This window comes from Xiphias gladius, chromosome 18, assembly GCF_016859285.1.
Source record: "Xiphias gladius isolate SHS-SW01 ecotype Sanya breed wild chromosome 18, ASM1685928v1, whole genome shotgun sequence".
Taxonomy (NCBI): Eukaryota; Metazoa; Chordata; class Actinopteri; order Istiophoriformes; family Xiphiidae; genus Xiphias; species Xiphias gladius.
This window is the reverse complement of record NC_053417.1, coordinates 7,710,437-7,732,580: the sequence shown is the minus strand read 5'-3', so window position 1 is coordinate 7,732,580 and position 22,144 is coordinate 7,710,437. Positions and strand designations below refer to the sequence as shown.

At 41.1% G+C, this 22,144-nt stretch overlaps 1 protein-coding gene across 1 annotated transcript in view; it reads left to right on the top strand.

Moving 5' to 3' along the window:
* The first annotated feature begins 699 nt into the window (after positions 1 to 699).
* The window catches only part of arhgef19 (Rho guanine nucleotide exchange factor (GEF) 19), a 24,924-nt gene continuing 3,479 nt past the window's right edge, over positions 700 to 22,144 (top strand). The window contains exons 1-12 of the mRNA XM_040153781.1: positions 700 to 813; positions 15,010 to 15,712; positions 15,825 to 16,319; positions 18,626 to 18,758; positions 18,852 to 18,937; positions 19,064 to 19,320; positions 19,464 to 19,624; positions 19,735 to 19,887; positions 20,215 to 20,344; positions 20,528 to 20,602; positions 20,700 to 20,789; positions 20,909 to 21,072. Of these exons, the coding sequence (XP_040009715.1) occupies positions 15,031 to 15,712; positions 15,825 to 16,319; positions 18,626 to 18,758; positions 18,852 to 18,937; positions 19,064 to 19,320; positions 19,464 to 19,624; positions 19,735 to 19,887; positions 20,215 to 20,344; positions 20,528 to 20,602; positions 20,700 to 20,789; positions 20,909 to 21,072 (2,426 nt within the window). The 5' untranslated portion in view covers positions 700 to 813; positions 15,010 to 15,030. The remainder of the gene's footprint in view (positions 814 to 15,009; positions 15,713 to 15,824; positions 16,320 to 18,625; positions 18,759 to 18,851; positions 18,938 to 19,063; positions 19,321 to 19,463; positions 19,625 to 19,734; positions 19,888 to 20,214; positions 20,345 to 20,527; positions 20,603 to 20,699; positions 20,790 to 20,908; positions 21,073 to 22,144) is intronic.

The following is a 22,144-nucleotide window of genomic DNA, read 5'->3' as shown; positions in this document are numbered from 1 at the left end:
AGCAATAGATCTGCACCCACAGTGATGATAATGCATACATGCGAAAAGACTAAAATGCAAATGTGCACTATAGCATGCAGGGATTGGTTCTTGTTCTGAATTTCTGTGTGTAAATGCACCCCTTACACATTCAAATAACACAAAGTACATGAACAAACACACAATACATACATTTTTACTGATAAAGTAGACCCCACTACTGTCATATGTAACATGCATGCACATTTTAACCTGACACACACTCCCACTGAGGAGCCACATTTTTCTCTTCAACTCTGTCAGCTCCCTCCTCTCTCTGTCTCTTTCTGTCTCAAAGCAGGTGCTGAAATGAGACACTAAATAACTATTAGAGTTAGAGGAAGGACGAGAGAGGGGGAGGAGAAAGAGAAAATGGGAGAGCGCTTCCCCAACAGTGGCAGAGAGAGAGAGAGAGAGAAAGAGAGAAAGAGAGAGAGAGGGAGGGAGGGAGGGAAAAGGAGCGAGAGGGAAGGGAGAGCAGAGGAGCTTAGAGAGGGGATCTGCATTGTAAGTAGCTCTGAGAGCAGCAAGTGGTGGCTGTTTTTCAACCTGTTTTTGTTTTCTCGAGAAGCAAGAGAACAGGAAGAAGGAGAAGAATCAGGCAGAAGAGCACAGATTTGAAAAGTCTGGGCTCTGTTTAAAAAAAAAAAGAGGAGAGGGGGGGAAAGAAGCCAGGAGGAACACAAGGCAGCAATGGATAACAGAGTGGCTCAGTCTGACCCTGGGATGGCCTGGATTCACACACTGCTGCTGGCCACCAGCCAGCACACACATTAGACTGCTAACGCCAATGAGGTACAGTACTGAAAAACGATAACTCCTATACGCAAAAATGAGGAGGACAGAGGAATCCATTCACACATTCCACGTCCTTGTCAATATCGTTGTGCTCCAAGTTGGAGAATTTTGCTACTGGGAGAGAAAGACGAGCTGTGTTACTTGCCTGCGAGTGCAGGTCGTGCTTTGTGTGGTGCAACTTGAAGAAAGTAGTGGTGTGCAGTTTGTCAGGTGCATTGCAGTTATCTGACAGCATATATGTTCTGAAAACAAAGGTAGATACTGTTTCTATACGGGATTCAGGAAACAGTACCACCATGAGATGGGTTATCTGGACTCTGTTGACCTTGATATTTTTTTTCCTCTACTAACCAAACCGGCCATTTAAGTTAAGTCCTTCAGCATATGCATGTACATTGCAGTGGAATACAGGATTAAAATGTGAAATTTGACAGCTTTCACTTTTCTGCAACACAAAGATGCAAATATCCAGCTCAAGTCGATGCATAAACCCAGCCAGCAGGATCATTAGCTTCTCTTTTCATTTATCCTCTTGGAAGAAGTTGCTGCTTGCATCAATAATTTTTCCTGCAACTCCCTAGGCAGTGCAGAGTGAGGTGAGCCGTGAATGTGATGGTTACAGTGCAGTAATGAGTTGCTGCAGAGCGGGGCAGGTAAGTGCATGTCTAGAGTATGTTGGATGAGCGATTGTTAAAAACTATACATGGCTGAAACTCGGCGCCGTAGCACACTCACTGCTCTTTTCTCCTCTGTGGGGCATTCTAGCTTAAGACTCAAAAACCTTCTCTGCCTGTTGCTTCACCCGAAGCATGAGCCTCGGGTTGTTAACTGAGGCCTGTACATGGGTCCGTGTGTATGTGTGTGTACACAGTAGTTTGGGTTTTCTTTGGGTTTTCACCCTGTCTCGCTGTTTGTTAGCTCATGTGGAGCCTCCAGCTGGTCGAGTTGTTGCTTCATACACACTCATGATGACATTCAGCAACCAGGTTTTGATTTTTGATACTGTGGAAAAACTGCTCCCTTCTTCTCAGTGTGGTGATTGTGAAGCACATCTGAAACAGATTACCACCGTCCAGACTTATTCTCAAAATCTTTCAAGCGCCATCAGCAAGAGCGTGAGCTGAGGTGATGGCTGCCTTGCTGTCTGCCGTCCTGATGAGTAAGTGTATTGTCTTGTGAGTTGACTGCGGCTGCTATGCGTATGGATAGTCTGAAGGGTACCTATTTTGGCTGGAGCACAATTAGACAGCTGTGGGTGCTTTCTGAATTATCTGATTTACTACGGTATGTCTGACTCGAAAGCACCACCTGCATGTTGGGTGGACGTGTTCCAGCACAGAGCATAAATCAGGACTTTGAATCGTTTTACTGCACTTTATTACAGGCTGGAGATCTCTGTATGATGGCAGACTTCTGATAACGATATATTTTTTTGGAATGGTCATCAAATTGGGGGAAAAAAAAAATCCATGATTTAATTTGGCTGTGATTGAAATTCTAGCCTGTAAGCAAACTACTGTAGATTTGATTTCACTCTGCATGCCTGCTCATATCACTTACAGATTTATAACTCAGCTCACCACAGTGCCCCTCCCTCTTCCAACTTCCGCCCTTCCCCCCGCAACTGTATGTCTGGAGAGCACCTGCCCCATCACCTGCCACTCAGACAGTGGCTGTCTGAGCATGTGTATGTGTGTGTGTGTGTGTGTGTGTGTGTGTGTGTGTGTGTGTGTGTGTGTGCATGCTGTGGGGAAGCGATCCAGGATGCCACACCTCACCCTCATCCTACCCCTTACCTCCCTGACCTCCCCCAGCTAACCTTGCATGCAAATGCTACCTATGCTCCCTATGGTGCTTACATTCACGTGTCTACGCTCTGTGTTTTGCACTGACCTGTTTTAGTTAAAACTAGGCTAAAATCTTTAGGCATCATTGACTGAAAAAAACCTGCCCCTTTAAACTTCAGTGACACTGATATTATCCGCAGGCTCAGTCACTTTCCTAGCTTTTTGGCTTGTGGCCTAAATAGCAGTGGCCCTAATGGCCCATAATAGCGGCTCTTGCTCCTGCACGTGTATAGTTGAGTTTCTTTGTTTGTCTCCTGCCCCAGCTTAGTGGTCAATTTCAGAGGAATGAGCGTGCAGAGTCATCCAGGGAATGTGGAAAAGTGTCTCCGTGTGTCAGGGGGTTTCAACTGGTGCTCCTGAAGTAGGACATGAACTTGTCTTCAAACCTGGACTGTAAAACAGACCAACTACTGAGTTACTACTTTTGCATTCAGTTAATAATAATATGATAATGTATCTGGCTTTGAAACCCAGAGTGCTCTAATTCTTTGAAAGCACAAATCATTCACTTTTTAAACAGCAGTGCCAAGCTTCCCTTATTTGTTAGTAAATCTGTGTGTCTGAGAGTACTTGGCCCATACGTGAAGATTAAAACAAACAGAGGGTTAAAACTTGAGAGGTGATGGGTGTCGATCACTCCCCTTGCTGCATTGCTGCACACCTGTCTAGCACTGTCCAAGATAATACGTTTCTGGCTTAGGAGATGTTGCTTCTTCACTAAAATGCTTGTTTTTTGTGCCTGTTTGCTCTTCTGAAAAAAAAAAAAAACACAAACCAGGTGTTCCTCTCATGTAAAAGAGCTGCAACTCTTCTTTTTCAGACCGTTTAGCTCTCTCTCAATTCACTACCCTAATGCTGATGATACTGCTGGTATTCAGAGTTTGGTTTTGAATAGTTCATCGCTTTAGCTCTGGGCTAAATTTGAATCGTTTCTGGATGGTCAGCTTTTTAGGTGTGCTCCACTTTTACCCGATCACATTTCAAAACAACGAGCAGCCCAGTGGATTGCTTGTGCATACCTGTCGAGATAATAAAAGGAAGAAGTGTGTGTGTGTGTGAGTGAGGGGGGGGGGGGACTGCTGTTGCTCAGCTGAGAAAAAGTGGAGCAGAGAGCTAAAAAAAAAACTGCAAGGAGGTGCACGCTAGTGAGCAGAGGAGCAGATGAACGCAAGAGATGCATCAGCAATTTGTTGTAAAGTAGGTCAGCTTCTTGAGAGCTCAGTGGCTAAGGATCGGATTGGAATCAAAGTGCTCTGATTGACAGTTTGAGCACAACAAACCCAGTCTCCTACTTTTCAATGAATTTAAAGCTGAAGTAAAAAAATCTGAAATTAACTTTGCAGATCCACGAATGGCACACCCTCTTTTAATGTTACTCAGTTACTACAAAACATCTAGTGCTGTTAAGATTGGTCGATCAACAGAAAAATAATTTCTTTAACATGGTGAATGGATTAAAGGATAAGACCTGGCATTTTTGATTGACAAACGATTTTAACATGTAAAGGATGAGGTTGGCTATATTCCATATTTTCTTGTTGTGAATAAATCCTATGAAAAAGACCAAAACCAACGATGCATTCATCATCTCTTTCCAACTTTCCAACCTCCCCATCCTGTCCCAAGCTGACTGGTTCCCACTGAAGATGTTATTCGGTAAAAATGGGTCACAAATCTAGAGTTTAATTCTTAATAAAGGCTAAGCAGGTTCCAGCTTTTCGGGGAAAAAAAAAGCTGGGCACTGTGGTTTGCAGCAAACGTCCCTCAAACAGGATTAAAGCAAAACTATGTAACTTTTGCTGAGCAGCGGCCACAAGTGGTAATTACAGGACACTGGCGCATTAAATTATCTTCTAAATTCTAATACTCTGAGTCATAGCAGTTAAGGGTACTGGAAGCAGCGAACCCCTGAGTCCTAACAGCTCATGGTCAGAAAACAAAGCCTATCAATTGCTCAGGCAACAAACACTTAATCATCATCTCAGTACAAACCAGCAATCAAGCTTTTCACTCATGTCGAGTCCGCACTTGGCTAATCTGATTGAGAAAACATCTGAGCCCAATTGTGTGCTAAAATGGAGATACTAGGGGCTTTAAACTGCCTGAGTGAGTAGCAACAGGGAAGGAGGGCAGTGGTGACAACTCAAGCCAAGGCAACAGGCAGTGAGTGAGTTACCCAACATCTGAATATGTTACACCAACATTACATCTTCCTACACGCTGGAAAATAAAGTCTGGTGGCTTCTAATATGTAACTTAACTCTGTTGATAATGGGCCAAGTTACAAATTCTCACTGATGTTTCTTAGTAATGCATGTAACTTAGCTCTGTTGATGACCAGATACAAATACAGTCCGAAGGATGGTAGTCTGGAACTACCAGCTTAGCAACTGCACCACTGAGTTACATAATTAACCGAAGGAGTTGATAAATGAAAGAAAAAATTATGGAGCTAGCTTCTTCTTACAGCTTGCTGAAGACCCATAGCTGGTGGTTTGTGACGTGGTGCTGTAAAGCGTTACAGGCTTCTTGCAGGAGATCGTACCAACCCAACCCAGGATGCGTAGTGCAAGAAAATCCATTTGTGGCACAGGGTGCGAATGAAAGAGGCACTACTCTCCCTATTACAAGTCAGTGTACCATCAGGATGATTTTGGAGCAGTTATTATAAGGTAAAATAGTTGCATAATGTTGCTTTAAATAGTGCATTTGCTGGGGACTATTTTCAGCTGCGGAGTAATACACATTTGGTGCTCCAGTGAATATTTATAGCAGCAGGGCAGTGTATGTGGGATTGACTTGAAAACAGTGCCCATCCTCATAGTAATGAAGGAACATGTCACCCCATGCAACAGTGTGGCTCACTGATTTTTGGAGAATACAAGATATACCAATTAGCCACAAAATTAAAACCAGTTACCAGTTTTAATGTTGTGGCCGATCGTTGTATATTCCTAATGTGCTGGATTTAGTTTTTCACATGTTCATGTAACCTGCCAAAAAATCTTAAATCAGCACTCCTTTTCTTAGAATCTCATTGCATACGGTTTGTCTGTCAGTAGGTACTGATTATGAGATTTTCTGGATTTACTGTGTGTTGGATCCTTGGCCATCCATCACCTTGGTAGCTTTTGTGTTATGACAAAGCACCATAATTAGATCAGGTTATTTCCATAAGTTTGTCAATAGCTCCTTTGTGTCTTTACCATCCTGGCTGTGTGTCTCCTCTGTGTCAGCTTATCTGACTGTAGTTGTTACGATGGCCAAGTGAAGCAGGGGGAGGGGAGGTTAAAGGTCCAAAAGTCTTAGCGTTTACGCGTGAGATGGTCCCCATTTTTTTCGGTCTTTCAAATGAGAGATTGCTGTTTGTCTGTTTCTGTTAGCGGAAATACCACTGGGTTAGACAAGGTCAGGGTAGGCCTCTCTATGTCTTGTCACTTTCAGTCAAAGGCTGTTAGCACCTCAAACACACACAGACTCACTTTCAGGTGTGCCCTGTGTGTGTGTGTCATAGCTTTGTGTGATCATAAGCCATGTTGTCTGTATGCATCTTCATAGTGTCCTGGAAGGTCGTGGGTAAGTTGCCTGAGGCTGTAGAGGAGGATTAGGGGGACCCACACCGTGTGTAAACATTTGGGTAACCCCTCCCCCCCCACACTCGCCTTCTCCGTAAACTCTGGGGTGCTCACCTGTCTCAGTGGGTGGAGGCTGAAAGAGGAACAAATACAAAGAAATTCCATGATCCGAATTAGCTTAATTATTTTCACACCGCCCAGGCATCTGATCTTACAAAAAGAAATACACATTAGCATGTCACCTTGACATCTGGTGTGCTTTCTCTGGTTGACACTCGAGTCTTGCTGAGTAGTTTGTTTGGATTGACACATGTGAGAGACGTTTTACTGTTCCAAAATATTGAAAGGCAAGTAATCTATTGACAAAAAACCCTGCCAACCTCAAACAAGCATAGCAGCTTATTGCATAATGTCTGAATTTAAACAGCAAGCTCCCAGTTGCCCTTAATCGTTTTTACGTCAACACATCATAATTTGCATCAAAATAATTGGAGGAAAAACCAACACACAAGCCTGCAAAATACGAGGTGAAGATTTGAGGTTTGTATATTAAAGCTGTTTGAGCTCAACGGCAGCCTGCAATAACTCACCATAACTACAGCCTGCTCCATCACTTGGTAAACACCAGAGATTGTTATTCTGTGCTGAAAAATAGCACAAACACTAATAACCTGAAAAGGTGACATCCTTTATGGCATTGCACTGTGTAAACTAGTTTAAAGTTTAAATTTAAAAATTTTAATTGCCAGTTTAAATTTTGAAAAAAATTGTTGCTGTTCTTTGTTGGCAACTTCACAATGTCATCACTATTCAAGCCTTGATAGAAAATGTTACAAAAACTGGTTTTCGCAAAACACAGAGCACAGGAGGCTGGTCTTCCCAGAAGTGACGCTGAATGATGTCATGTCTTGTCTCAGCAGACAATGCTGGGCTCTTTAGTCTACTGCTTGGCAATTAGTGGTCTGGTGTGACCAAGTTAAACTGCAATCTCACACACACACATGAGCTGGTCGCACCACACTGTTAGGACACTCCAGTCTGTCTGGCCAAACACACCGGACTTGAGCTCATGGACAGTGAGCGTGTGGGGGAAGGAACAGACACTATCATTTTCCAAAAGAGGTTTCCTGTGTTGTAAGTTCCAAACTGATCAGTGTGATTTGATAAAATATCAATGATCCCTATTATGAACCTTTAAAGGACATTAAATGATCTCACAAGCTTAGCTCGTCAGTAAATGAAGTGTCTGGTGATGTGTTTATACTGCAGTTTGATGATCAAACTGAATTCCCCGTTTGTTTCACCGATATCTTCATTAACTGACACAGACGGATAAGGGCTGTTAACATTTTTAAACACAACTGAAGAAATATGCGGATTCAAGCTTATGTTTTGGGGATATTTTTGTCTTTATTTGATAGTGGACAGTTGACAAGAAACAGGGGGTGAGAAATGACATGCAACAAATGTCCCCAGGCGGAATCAAACCACAGACACTCTGATTACACTATATGATATGTATCTTAACTACTAGGGCATCAGGATGACCTGAAATACGCAGACTGTTATTTAATTTGACTTTGTTTGTTTGTTTGTTTGATTGTTTGTTTGTATGTTTGTGGCTCTGGCACAGGAATATAATGTCCCCACCTTTTTTAATCCTGCCTACAAAGCTCTGATTGGCTCTATTGTTTTTTAAACCAGGGAAGCAGCATCAGTAGGAACAACACCACAACTTTTTTTCAGAGGTCTGGAACCTGGTTACTTATACTGAACATCACCTTGCAAACTTTTTGAAAAATAACACTGCTTTAGCATTTGTTGTTTTGTTGACTTCAGAATTATGCTTTTTAAACATTAAGGTTGTTTGGGCAGCTGAAAAGTAAGTAGGAAGACTAGAAATGTCTTGAAACTCAAAACGTTTTAGATTTTTATTTCATATCAAACAAAAGGATGGAAAGTGACTTTTACCAGTGTCGAATATCTGTCCTGCCAAAGGCAGACTTAATCTCACAAGCTCAGTTTTAGCCTGCAAAACATCCCCTGAGAATAAGATCTGCAAACTATGGTGACTGGTGCAACAGCAACAAAAGAAAGGAGAAAGAAAAATACGAGAGAGTATGCAGCAAACAAAGCACTCACCCTCAAAAAACCAGTTATAAACCCTGCACCCACCCCACACACACAAATTACAAACACACACACGGTAACTAATCATAAGCCTGAGAAAATAGAAATGTTTTCACTTTTTTTTTGCACATGGATACAGTGGCAGATTTCAGGTCTTGGGGCAATTAGTTCCAGGACCGACGTAAAGAAAAAGCACTCTCACGAGATCTGAATCCCAGTTCAGGTAAAGTTAGTGCCAACCTGTGACGTCTTGCGGGCTGGCCAGGGTCAGCACTGCTATCCCTACCCTGAGTCTGACATGGCTTGGCATGATTAAAGGATAAGGCTGGTTACATTCTATATTTTTGTTAAGCGTTTCTCCATCTCTCATTACTTTCTGACTTCACTACTCTGAAGGTGGCACTGATCCCCAAACAGTTGACTAAAGAAACTGTTTTACACTGAAGACATACACAAATATATAGTTTAATTTTTTAGAACGGGTAAATTATTTCATTTCATTGTAGTTTTTAGCAAATGTAACTAAAACAGGAGTGAATAGTGCATTTGTTGGCGACTGTCTTTTTTTTTTTTTTTTTACAGATTTGGGGCCCTTGGAGTTCCAGCAGTATGTGGGAATTAAAATGAACTACAGTGCCCATATTCATAGTTGGATCAGTTCATTGTTGGTTTTTTGTCTTTTCATGGGATTTGTTGACAGAAAGAAAAATATAGAAAAATAAAATATAGAAGAATGCGCAGGACCGTGAAAAAAAAGCATAGGAAAACCCCAAACTGAGGACATGAAAACTGGGTGATTACAGTCAGTGAGCTGGTCAGAAATGTACTGAGGAACCAAACCATGAAGTGTTTTATAAACTATTAGAAGAATTTAAAAGTTGATTTTGAGTTTGAAAGTCAGAGTCAAATAATCACAGACAGGCTTGTCACGCACTTTTCTAGGATGTTTGATGATGTCTGAATGATTTGTTGATGTCCACACTGGACCACACTGAGCAAAGCAAAGTAGTCTGTTGTTGCCAGGCTAGAAATCTCATTAGATAGCAACTCTGTCTCCTAGAGATTACATTACATACAACTAAACTGCAACATTAAGGTGTTTAGTCGGAAATGTAATAGGTGGCTGGATTACATTCAGAGGCAATGTATTTTTTGAATGAATGAAGCGCTACATTTGTTGTTAGCAGCGGAGTCGCTAGGGGATGGTTGTGGTTGATGGCAGGCATAGTCCTGTCTGTGATTAGGTTTAGGCAACAAAAGCACTTTGGTTACGTTTGGAGAAAGATGGTGGTGATGGAAAACAAATATGTTGTCTATGAACATTTTACTGATCCGTTCAGTATCAACATATTCGTGACTTGCCAAATACGTAAATTAACAACATATCCTCAGTACATTTATAGGAAGACGTAATCCGGTTGCAGTCGCGTTTCATACTAAATTTTTTTGTAGTAGCAGCTGAGTTGTGTAAAATGTCATTTCTAGGAGACAGGGTTGCAGATAGCTGAGAATTTATCAACGGTAAAACCTACATCCACACACACACACACACACACACACAGTATTACTTGACACCTAAAAACCATGCGCAAGTATACAATGATCATTCTCCTCTGTAAGCATCTTCCATGCTGCCCCTTTAAAGCAAAAAAAAAGTCAACAGGTATGTCTTCACCTTCATGAACCGCAAACAGCTCCAACAGTGAATCCATTTGTTTTAACACCCTCATCTCCCCCCTAGAAAACAACAATAAACTTTAATTATCCGATTACACAACATTTGACTCTTTAATGAAGCTGAATCAGTAATGGGTTTATGCTCATATTGATAGGATACACTACATTAAAGTATTATTTCGAGACCTTTAAGATGAAAAATGTTGCAATTAAAAATGCTCCTCATATGGCACTCTGGCATTAAAGGCATGCCGGAGTGCCATTCATTAACTGCTATATGTAGACACGCTGTCTTAGAGCAGCCTAGTGAAATTACAGGGGGAAACACTGGCAGCAAAGTCCATAACAGTCATAAATAACACCCTGCTATGACAAGGGAAATTACATGGCTTTGGAATTGAAATTTTAATAGCGTGATATAATTGTATCAGTGTGAGGAATGTGCAATACGTGTAATCGGATGCTTTCATGTTTTGATAAATGTGGTGGTGAGGCTTACTCTCAGTTTTTGGGATCTCTGAGGTTTCTAGATAAAATGAGCTTATAACTAATTTTCTACAAAGAGTATGTTGATATATGAGGAGGTGGCTGTTGGTGGAGGATTATGTGAACATTCATTCATTAGGAGAATATTGAAAGATGAGATGATTCTGGAAAGTACAATACATTTTTTCCAGACAATACACTGTAAACAAGGAAATAATTCATAATTGCTCTCATATGACAGACTGTAGATAGAAGTAAGTAACGTGAAGATAATACTGTACATCTACAGTAGGATTACAGTATAACCAGCCAGTAATCACATCCAGACACCAATAAGCTTGTGTCATGCACCTGTGGTCTGAATGTGTTTATATGGCTCAGTGGCTGCACTATACAAGTGGATCAGTATAAGCAGTTCCCACACCCTCTCAGGTGTCCTGTGCTCAGGGCAGCCTGGCCCAGGCACACAGATAAAGGCTGCCTTTGTCTGCAGAAGGGAACAGGTAACCATTTGTGCCTGCACTACCTTGTGCTTGTGTGTGTATATCTACATGCGAATGTGTGTGTGTGTGTGTGTGTGTGTGTGTGTGTGTGTGTGTGTGTGTGTGTGTGTGTGTGTGTGTGTGTGTATGTGTGTGTGTGTGTGTAAGACAGAAACACAGAGCGGTAGGATTGACTGGGCAACCTACCGTTGCCACAAGAGGAGGTGTGGCTTTTTAAACAGTCGCATATTCACATCATACAGCATATGTGCGTTCAATAAAAAGAAAGATAAAGTATGATTTCCAGTCTGTGATTCTCCAGGAAAACAAACAACACTTTCAAGAAAGGCATTAATTTATGGTTTTATCCTCTTCAGGGAGACTCATATGCTCCTGGAAATTACAGGTATACAGTTTAATGTGATGCAGCTATAATGTAAAATATATGTATCTCATAAAGATTTACAGCATGTCACTATGATAATTAAACTCTAAATTACAAATAATAATGCATGAATTGAAGGGTATCATTTCTTTGGATTATCCATGGCCAAGGGCCTGCAGTGTGTGTGTGTGTGTGTGTGTGTGTGTGTGTGTGTGTGTGTGTGTGTGTGTGTGTGTGTGTGTGTGTGTGTGTGTGTGTTTTTGTGTGTGTGAACAAATACATAAAAGAGATAAAAAGTTAACAATTAACATTCACAGTGTGACCTTCTCCGTGCCCCAAACTGCACAGTATACAGTAAACTTTGTTTTGAGTGTGTAGCAGTTTACGGTGGAATAATGACAAAGTGAAGTGTGCTTAAAAATGTCAGCATGCAGACAGTTTTTACGTGGAGTTTTGTTGAAGTACTTTGCTCCCACAGTGCACACTGTAATGGGGGAGCTGCTTACAGGCAAAAAAATGATGTAAAGTAGAGTGACTGCCTTGGCAACAGCCTAGAGAACATATAAATTAATACACTGTTAATTTTTTGTTCACTCTTTGTGAACTTTTGATTTTGGAATTGGCATTAAGCCAAGTCACAGTTTTATTGACTCATACTCTTAACATTAAAACCATTTTCATTTCCATCTTTAAAGTGTTCAGAAAAAATTTGAACATCTAGCTAATCCAAACTCCATCTGATGTGAAAGACCATGTGATACAACAAAAGCTCCAGAGGAGCTACTAAATGGATCTCGTTAGGAATGAAGTTTCAGTCTTAACATTTTGTCTTGTAAACTACCAAACTAGTTTACTGTCAAGATTTTGCACTGGGTCACGGTAAGCGTCTTTTGTCAGCTAATATGGCTAAGCTAACTTATGCTAGGTAAACGCCCCCTAGCCTTCCTTGTTGACTAAAATAAAGCCACAGGGATAAGACTGACCTTAAGGAACGAGTAGTTAAGGTTTGCATTTTTTTTGTCTTTTGCATAAAAATTCCCAGGACAACTGTCCACGGCCAACTTAAGAACAACTGCTGCTTTTGGCACGAGCTGTCGCTAACTAATTTGGTTAATGGTATTCAAAATGGCTAAAGGTGAGGCAGCTGATTTACACTCAGTTGCATTCATTTAGGCATGAGTGTGTTTGTGGTAGTGTGCGTCTGTTGTTGTTTTTGCACCCTCTGAAGAAAAGAAGAAAATAGATACACTATTGATAGCTGAGATTCACACAAATCAGCTCTCAAAGTTGTTTTTGTCTGCTAACTGCTAGCTACATAGCTCTGTGCTTCATGAAAACACAAAGGTTTATGATGTGAAACTACAAAGACTTAATGTCTTAGCTGCCTGAACTGAAATATTAATTTACACTTTTTTATTGCCAAAAAAACCGTACGATCTACAGTAATTTATTTTGGTTATTAAGTGGTTCTATCTACAGCTATTTGATTAGAAAAGAACAAAATTACCTGATTCTGTGACTATGGAGAAATGTGACTAAATAAAAAAATATGAAACCAATTTCCCTCTGCATCCCTCTGTGCATTCAACATTGTGTGTGCTTTGTGTTAGTTTCTGTACCATTAATTTTAAGTCAGAAGTTGAGGATTACCTGCTCAGGAAGAAGGGGGGAAAGAAGAGCCGGAGCTCCACTGGTGTGTGTTTAAACAGCCTGTCAGGAGAGCTAACTTTATGATCCGCTACTGGGTTTTAACAGACGCTCACTGTGAATATTCAATCAGAAAAGTGCCTGCTAGCTAATGTAGGGTGACAGGAATGTAGAACAACAACCAGAGTGATAGATGAGTGTAGATCTCAGGTGAAAGGTGAGAGTGCTGAGGATGTGCTCTCTTCCCCTGTCTGTTCTTCTATTGTGGTATTCTGTCTGGAGCTGGTGTGTTTCTGTTTGTCTCTGTGTGTGTGTGTGTGTGTGTGTGTGTGTGTGTGTGTGTGTGTGTGTGTGTGTGTGTGTGTGTGTGTGTGTGTGTGTGTGTTTGTGAGAGAGAGAGATGTTAAGTACAGGGGCTGAATGCTGTGTGTAGAGAGGTCTTTAATTAGAGCAGGAAGACACGGCTCAGGAGACACACTACTCTAGACTTAAGTGTGTTTGATTATGTGTCCATGCGTGTACGTGTGTGTTTCTGTGTGTGAAGACTGGGTTTGACTGAGAAACATCCTGCACGTGTCAATAGTTTCGGGGTCCATCCTGCTAATTCGAGGAGTCTCTGCTCAGTGTGCGTGTGTGCATCTTGAATGAGACTGTATGAATCCCAAAAATGTACAGAAGCCATTTTAGAAAGACATTCCTATGCCACCCACGTTGAGTTAACATCCACAGACTGTTTATTAAATTTACATAACTCTGCTTACCGTTCGTTATAGCTGAATATACTGTGTAACACTCGAGTCGGTGGAATCTCTGGCGAGACTAAGCTAAGTTGCTAACAGTGAGTTGTGTTCAGTAAACCATATTTGAGTGCAGGATAAGTCGTTTGGTATATATGTTATATGTGTATATATATATGTATATATATTTATATATATATGATTCATACTAACAGGATTTATACCTGACACTGAAATTAAATTCTGCTGTAAATGAAATCAGATATCATCAGCCATATTTCCATCATCATAATTCATCACAGGTTAGGGTCCACACTTCCTCTAGTACAATTTAGGTACAAGTGACATTAAAAATATGTGACCACCAGCCTCTATAATAATAGTCTATTTTGACTAATGGTGTGTTTGGTGGACTTTCTGGTTGGGTCTATGCATCTCTGCTTATTTCATTTATAAAATACACGCTGCATTTTGTATTGAAGCCCGTTCATCCCTGATCCCTTTTTGCTCCAGTAGCTTATAATCGCTTATCTGTGGAGTCTGGAGTGTGCCACCAGGATAATTATAGTGCTTTGCGGTGTTTGATTATAATGCATTGATAAATGATAATAAATAGAGTTTTTTAGGCCTGCATTTAAATAATGCGTTAATATAGTAAAAACAAATGACAAAAAGATAATTAAATCTGCTTGGTTAATAATTCCATTTTCTTATTCTGACATTAAATTATCATTTTAAAATTGAATCACATGGTTCATTTCAATACTTTTACCTTTTTTTTTAGTTATTCCAAATCACTGGCCATCATCTGGCAGCACTCATGTGGGGGGAGGCCAATCAGAGCCTCTGCTGCTGCTGCGGGCCATTTCATTTTTTAGGTAACACACAGCGTACACTTCATTATATTAAAGCGAATCATCTTTGAATTAAAGTGACCAAAAAAAGCACAAAATGAATGAAGTGAACTGAAATAGAAAAAGACAGACACATAAGATAACGTTGTGTTGTGTGGTAACACATCAAGCATCTACTCTCTGTCAAGATGTGAGTGAGTGGGTACTCCAGCAGTGTATAAGCTTATTTTTTCTTTGATTGACTCTTGGTGTTAAAACTATATGCATAGTGGCCTGAGAAAAAAATTTATGGACATTAATCTTCAGTGTTTTATGAAAAAATTATTGAACAGAGATTGAAAACAAGTTTTCTTTTCCCACTCTCCTTTTGCAGCTCCCATGTGGTCGTTCAGCCATGCTTCCTGGGTATGGATTCTCACCTTTTCCTGATTTCCAACCCCACCTTCACGTTTTTCGCTGCCGAGGAGAGAGTCCCAGCATGTGGATCCCTGGCTCAGGAGAGTCTCAGGCGCTGAGCGAGGCCCAGGAAGACAGGCCTCTCCTCCACCCGTGTCACCACAAGCATGTCGCTGTGTGCCAGCAGGAAACATTGGCTTTTATTGAGCTACAACCACCAGGGACTCCTAAACTAAACGACCTCGGAGAGCCAAGGCCAACTGTTATTCCAGATCCAAAATGCATAACACACTCCCTGCCATTGAATGGTTTCAGACACACACTAAATGAACTGAATGACAGCCAGAGTGGCTGCCACAGGACAGACAATGAACATGAAATAACATCGAATTTGAACTCTCATACACCCGTGGGTGATGGTGAGCTTGAATGCCATAATGGGACTTTGCAGGAGCAGACTGAAAAGCCACGAACTGTCACAACAGTATGTCGTCCTCTCCACGCAGCTCTTAGCCTGCCTCTATCATTCCCGCTGTCCTCTCTATACACAAACAGAGACTCATGGGAATCTCAGTTAACTTGCTCACCATCCTCACCTGAAGGTCATGGGTTTCACAGCCCAGACTCCTTTCAGCCACAGAAGAGAACAACGCAACGTTCACTGAAAGAGAAGTCTATCCGTGAGTCTGCAGCTTATTTCATTTTTGGACAAAGTTGACATAACAAATTAGGCTTTAAAAAACTCTTTAAATGCTTCCTTTTAATCTAATAAAGTGATTTCCCTTTTTCCAGGGCGAAAGATGCAGGTTTATTCCCCAGACAGCCCAAGCGATGAATCTCTCAGCAGCCCAATCCTGGATGCAGACTACATCTTCCCTGGACCTTTTGCATCTTTCCTGGAGGAGGACCTCAGTGGATTATCTTCCCTGGAGGCCATTTCAAGTCCCTCATCCACAGACGGTGGTACAGATCTCGCAAACCTCGATCATGATGAGATTTTTAATCTACCTACAGAACCCCTGCAGATAACAGAGGACTCAATACTGGGGGTGAGGGAAGAGAGTGGGAGTGTAGAGACGTCAAGTGCCACAGGGGGGAGCTTTTTGTCACGCTGCCGCCAAGGGGACCAAGAACGGCGGCGCTTCTCAGCTTCAGAACTCATATCTAGACTGCAGCTGTCTCAGAGGAAGAACTCCTTCACCCTGAAGCTGGGGAAGTCGCTGTCTGCACGGGTAGCCTCCAGGGACAGACAGAGCTCCAACAGTCTCCAACAGTCTCAGCCTGACTGTGAGTAGACAACAGATCCAACATCATGGTAACATTTCATTGAATGGTAGTCCACAACAGCCTATTTTCACATCCATCAAACCATTCATTCAAACTCATGTCCAGTATGGAAGCATTATTATGTTTCTTCACTTATTTTTTCAGGTTTTTCATTTACTTTGTCATGAATGTGTAGTTTAGAATAAGAGATCCAGAACGTTGTTGAAATCAGTCACAGAAACATAACTTAATGTCAAATTTCAACCCATCTGCACTGTAACAATGCGTCACAAACGATTCATTCAAAAGAACAAATCTTTTGGGTGAACGAACTGAATTGATTCACTTCCTGAAACGATCCGATCATTTCACAGTTCAGTTGACCTCTCATTCAGTTGTGAGCAAACATGCAGGGATACATTCACTCACTGAGTGAGTGATTCATGTCACTCGTTTGCAGGGATACAAATACATGAAAGCTTATCTTTTCTCCGAGCTAAGGGCTAATGTAGCCGGGAGTTCGCACAAGATAATCAATGACCTAATTCCTCACAGGGTTACTTTCAAAGCCACATGAACACAAACGCACATCTTTAAGTTCCCCGTTGTTTTAACAAACTTCCAGAGACTCACCAGTGCTGCTGCAGCTGCAATGAAAAGACTCACTGAGTGAGTGACTCAATGCATTTTGTTTATATGAGTATGAGTTCACTACACAGTGAACGTGCGCCCTGAGTGATAGTCAGCAGCTCGACCTGCAGTAATGCCGAATTGTAGATCAGTTAAAAAGACTTAAAAGTCATAAAAACCAGCGTTAATCTACAATATTCAGCGAGGAAACTTTTGAAATATCAAGAATTGGAAACGGTATTTGCCGTGTTTGTCAGCACAACAGCACTTCCAGTTCTGGAAGCCGGGGATCAAGAGGAACACACACCATTTGGCCATGTTTCAGTTCAGCGATTGGGACTACACAGTCAGAGGTCCAGTCAAGCACTGAACGATTCGATGAATGAATCTTTTGAACAAATCTTTTTAATGAACTGATTCTAGTGATCTTAAAAGAACTGTTTTGAATGACATCTAGATTTGATTGGATAGGGAACTAGCCATGAACTTACAATGCCCATCACTGTCAATGCAGGAGACCATGAGGCTTTACTATAGTGATGAAAATTCGTCAATTGACCGTGTATTGTACTGACAGAAAATGAATCACCATTTTTGAGGACTGATTAGTCATTGAAACCATTTATCATTAAAAAATACCAAACATTTGCTGGCACCAGCTTCTCATATTCAATTGTTTGCTGCTTTTCTGTGTTTTATATCATTGTAAACTGCATAGTTTGGAGTTTTGGGCTGTTGGTCAGACAAAACAAGCAATTTGAACTTGTGCAGTAGGCTGTGGGAAATTATAATGTGCATTTTCACCATTTTCTGACATTTATAGAATAACAGATTAACTGTATAAATTGAAAGAAAATCATCGACAGACAGTAAAAAAAATGGTTGGAACATCATGAAGGCTCTTTTAAACGAAGAGGTTTAAAAGATGGGTTCGCAAATTTTCAAGTCTGTCTTAAAAGGGGTGGGGGACAAACTCCACAGTCTTCATTCTATGGAAAAAATACATTCCAAAATTAATTTGAAATTAATACGCGGCTTCATCAGTGAATATCTTCTTAAGTTCCACTTTTTCATTATGGAATTTCCCCCTTTGTGAATTTTCCACTAAAAATACTTGATTTGATAAACTCAAACTGCTGAAGCCTCATTTTAACTTCAGAAAAACTTTGAAATATATTTTTGCACAGAGAAAGGGCTGAGGATTTTGTCTCCCATCACTTCCTTTGGAGGCATGTTACAAAGGGATATTTTGATAGCCAGGAATGACCAGGAGGAGCAACTACAGCAACCAGAAACGGTTTCAATGTCTAATGGACGTGATTATTGTTCTAAGACAGATTTGAAAAAATGTGCACCTATCATTTTAAGATGTTGGTCATGTGATTGCTACATCCCGGATTGGAGACGCTTGTTACATGTCATCTCCCACTCTCTCCTTCCTAGTTTCTTGTCATCTCTCCCCTGTTTACTATCTAATAAAGGGTAAAATGCCTGAAAATACTCTTTGGTACATTGCTTAAGAAGGCACAAGCAGGTTAGCCTTAAGCAACAACAACATGTCAAGAATATGTCTCAAAAGTTCCAGAAAGGTTCAAACTGAAGGTATTACAGTATAATATGTCTTGACTTTTTAATACATGAGGTGTCTTGCCTCTTCCATTGACCTCACTTTCTGCACGACTTTTGATCTTCTCCAGACAAGTCGAACTCCAAGCACCGCAGCTCAGGTGGCTCTAGCGATAGCGCCCCGCACAGTCCTGTAGGACCTGCACCTCCTCTGCCCAGCATTGACAATGGGATGCCTTTGCATCGGTGGAGCACAAAACTCGGGTACAGACTTAAATACAGACTTAAAGTATTTCAACGCAAAAAGTGTAAAAATGAAGGGGCATTTATTATTCTCATTTCACATTTTCTTCACAGAATAAGAAAGAAATCCATAGAGGAAGACTTGGGCACACTTCCAACTGTTGCTAGTTCGAATCGCTTATCAAGGTTTTTGCCTAGTTGTAAGTTTCCCTAAAATAAATAGTTTTCCTTAAACTGTTGCTATTGCATCTATGTAAACTGTCTATCTACATTTTCCTGTAACCATCTTTCCCATTGTAAAACTTTTTTTTTTTTTCCTTCTGCAGCGATTCTGTACCAGGAATACAGTGACGTTGCCATCAACAGAGAGATCCAGAGGCAACAGGGGAAGGAGCCGGGCACAGAGGAGGAGGGGCTCAGGGACGAGGGGTCCGATGGGACCCCGTCTCCATCTAATCTATCTCCATCCAGCTCCTTTCGTTCCTCCCGAGGCTCTGCTTTTGCACTGTGGCAGGATATACCTGATGTACGAACCAGCGGTCAGCTCGACAACTTCAGCAATGAGGAGAGGAAGTTACAGGAGGTGAGTAAGACATTTCACATTCTGTAATTGCATTTGCATTTGGGTCTTATTTGTTTCTCTGTTGGACTGCCACAGCTGTTTGCTAGTTCATGTACTGTATGATACCTGATGATACCTGATATCCTGTATCCTCTTCCACTCAGGCAAAGTTTGAGCTGGTGACTTCTGAAGCATCATACATTCGAAGCTTGACGATCGCCGTGGACCACTTCATGTTGTCGCAGGAGCTCGCCGAGTGTCTTGGAGCTCAGGATAAGCAGTGGCTCTTCTCCAAGCTGCCTGAAGTCAAAGATGTCAGTGAGAGGTGACGTAAAATGCCACTGATATCTCTGTTCCCCTCAGGTCTTTGTTTTAACATCTCAGTTAGCATGTCTCCTTCTCTGAGTGTATTTTCTGCTCACTCATTGCCTGTAGGTTTCTTCAGGACCTGGAACACAGACTGGAGGAAGACATTCTGCGTTTTGATGTTTCTGACATCGTACTGGATCACTGCCCGGCTCTGCGAAGGGTTTATTTACCTTATGTAACCAACCAGGCTTACCAAGAACAGACGTACCAGCGCTTGCTGTGAGTAACTGGTTCTGCTGTATGTATAATAAAGCATAGCCTGATTTGGAAACCAAATCAGAATTTATATGTATGCAGGCACTATCTCCCTGTGCACATTCATGGCTGTAGTGCATAAAGTCCAACTGTTTCAGGCTGGATGTCCATAATTTCCTCTAAGGGTGTTCAGGTGTCATTTTACACCTGCGTGGCTTAACTTGCAGATGGTTCGTTTTGAGTAAGATGAAGATTTTTTTTGTCAGGGTAAATAGCATGCTGGAATTTTCACTCAGTTTCTCTAAAAGTCGTTCAGGTGTTTCTCTAAATTTCTTCGTCTGGTCCTCTCAGGCACGACAACCCTCGTTTCCCCGGCATCCTGGCTCGTTTGGAGGAGGACCCCATCTGCCAAAGACTTCCTCTGACCTCTTTTCTAATCCTCCCATTTCAGAGGATCACACGGCTTAAAATGCTGGTGGAGGTACATGATTAAATATTCACTGTAGAATTCATGTTCGCACTTGAAACCTGTTTACGTGAAATTGTAAGTGGGGTAATACTGGGACCGGCCAAGCAATTTGCCGCAGCTGGTTTTTTCTCCAACAGCACGACAGGAGTATTGTTTACCCCTTGTCATATCTTCAAAAACGTCTTTATTTTTCAGAATATCTTAAAGAGGACAACACCAGGCTCTCGAGATGAGGACACTGCCACGAAAGCTTTCAATGAGCTGAAAAAGGTGGTGATTATCGTCCTTAATAGCCAGTTGGATGAGCACCAGTATTATCACTGGTGAGGCACAACAGTAATGACTGTGTTGGTATGTGTCTTCTTAGATCATCAAAGAATGTAACTCCAGTGTGCAGTCAATGAAGAGGATGGAGGAACTTATTCACCTCAATAAGAAAATTCATTTTGAGGGAAAGGTGACAGAAGTCTTTGTGAATATTCTTAAGACCAGATAGTATAGAATTCACTTTTTGTCTCAGTTTTTAACATTTTGTACTGTGTTTATTATTCAGCAACTTATTTCCTTTTTTTGTAGATCTTTCCTCTGATCTCTCAGTCCCGCTGGCTGGTGAAACATGGAGAACTCCTGGAAGTGGACACTCAGACGATGAGCATTTCTGGATCAAAGCTAAAGTTACCCACCAAGCCTGTGTACCTCCACCTGTTCAATGACTGTCTCCTGCTGTCCAGGAGGAAGGAGTGAGTGATGTTCAGTTGATACAAATAGACCAAGAACTAAAATATTGCACTGATTGATGATTATTTTCACAAGTTACAAGAATAGTTTTGAATTTTTCAGGTCTATCTAATGCAGTGCTCGCATGCCATATACTGTATGTATGTTGAAAAAGTCACTGGGTCACTGTAATTATTTCTCTCCATATTGGTAGTGAAGTGATCCCTCCAAACGCTGGTACAAATAGGGAACAAAGTTCTTGTTTCATACAAAAATGATTACTAAAGTCCGTCAAAGCTAATATGAGGCTTAAGCAGTCTAAGTTCAAATCAAGCATGTTTTTTCATCCCAACAGGAGGGGCCATGGTGAGAATCTAAAAATGCAAGGTCATTAATGCACCAGCCACCCCATCTGCAAACACTCTCTTGACACCCTCAGACAATTTGGACCTGATACTAAAAAGACTATCTTTAAAATTTTTGTTTAATTATTTGCACCTTTCGTATTTATTTACTCAGTAACAATTCAGTGATATTTTCCGTAAAAAAAAAATAAATAAATAAAGGGAGAGAAAAAAAATCTGTATGCTGAATTAATTTCACTCAAGTTCTCTTTTTTTCCATCTTTTCCTGCCCCAGGAGTGGCCCAAGTACTGCAAATGTGTCAGGTCTAGAAATAGTAGAATCAGTCTATAAAATAACCAAAATGGCCATTGATCAGCCACACCTAACTTAAACTGAGTTTGGCCTAAATAGAGCCCCGACTATTAAGACAGTGCCACAGGAAGCACTACTTCAACACCAACAGAAAACTTGCATGAAACTATCAGGACGTATCCCTCCACCACAGCTGAGCAAGTAAACACCGTCTGAGGGAAGAGGAAATTCCTACTAAAAAGAATGTAACTTGACTGGAAAAAAAAAACCTCTCGACTTGTTAACTCAGACTGCTGAAACCTTATATTAGCTTTGGCTGTACTTAAGAATGTCTTTTGGCAAATTGTGAGTTATTATTCTGCTTTCATATTAGGAAGGGATTTCTTCACAGCCAGTACCCTTTCAACATATTCATATGATATGAGAGCATTGTCATTT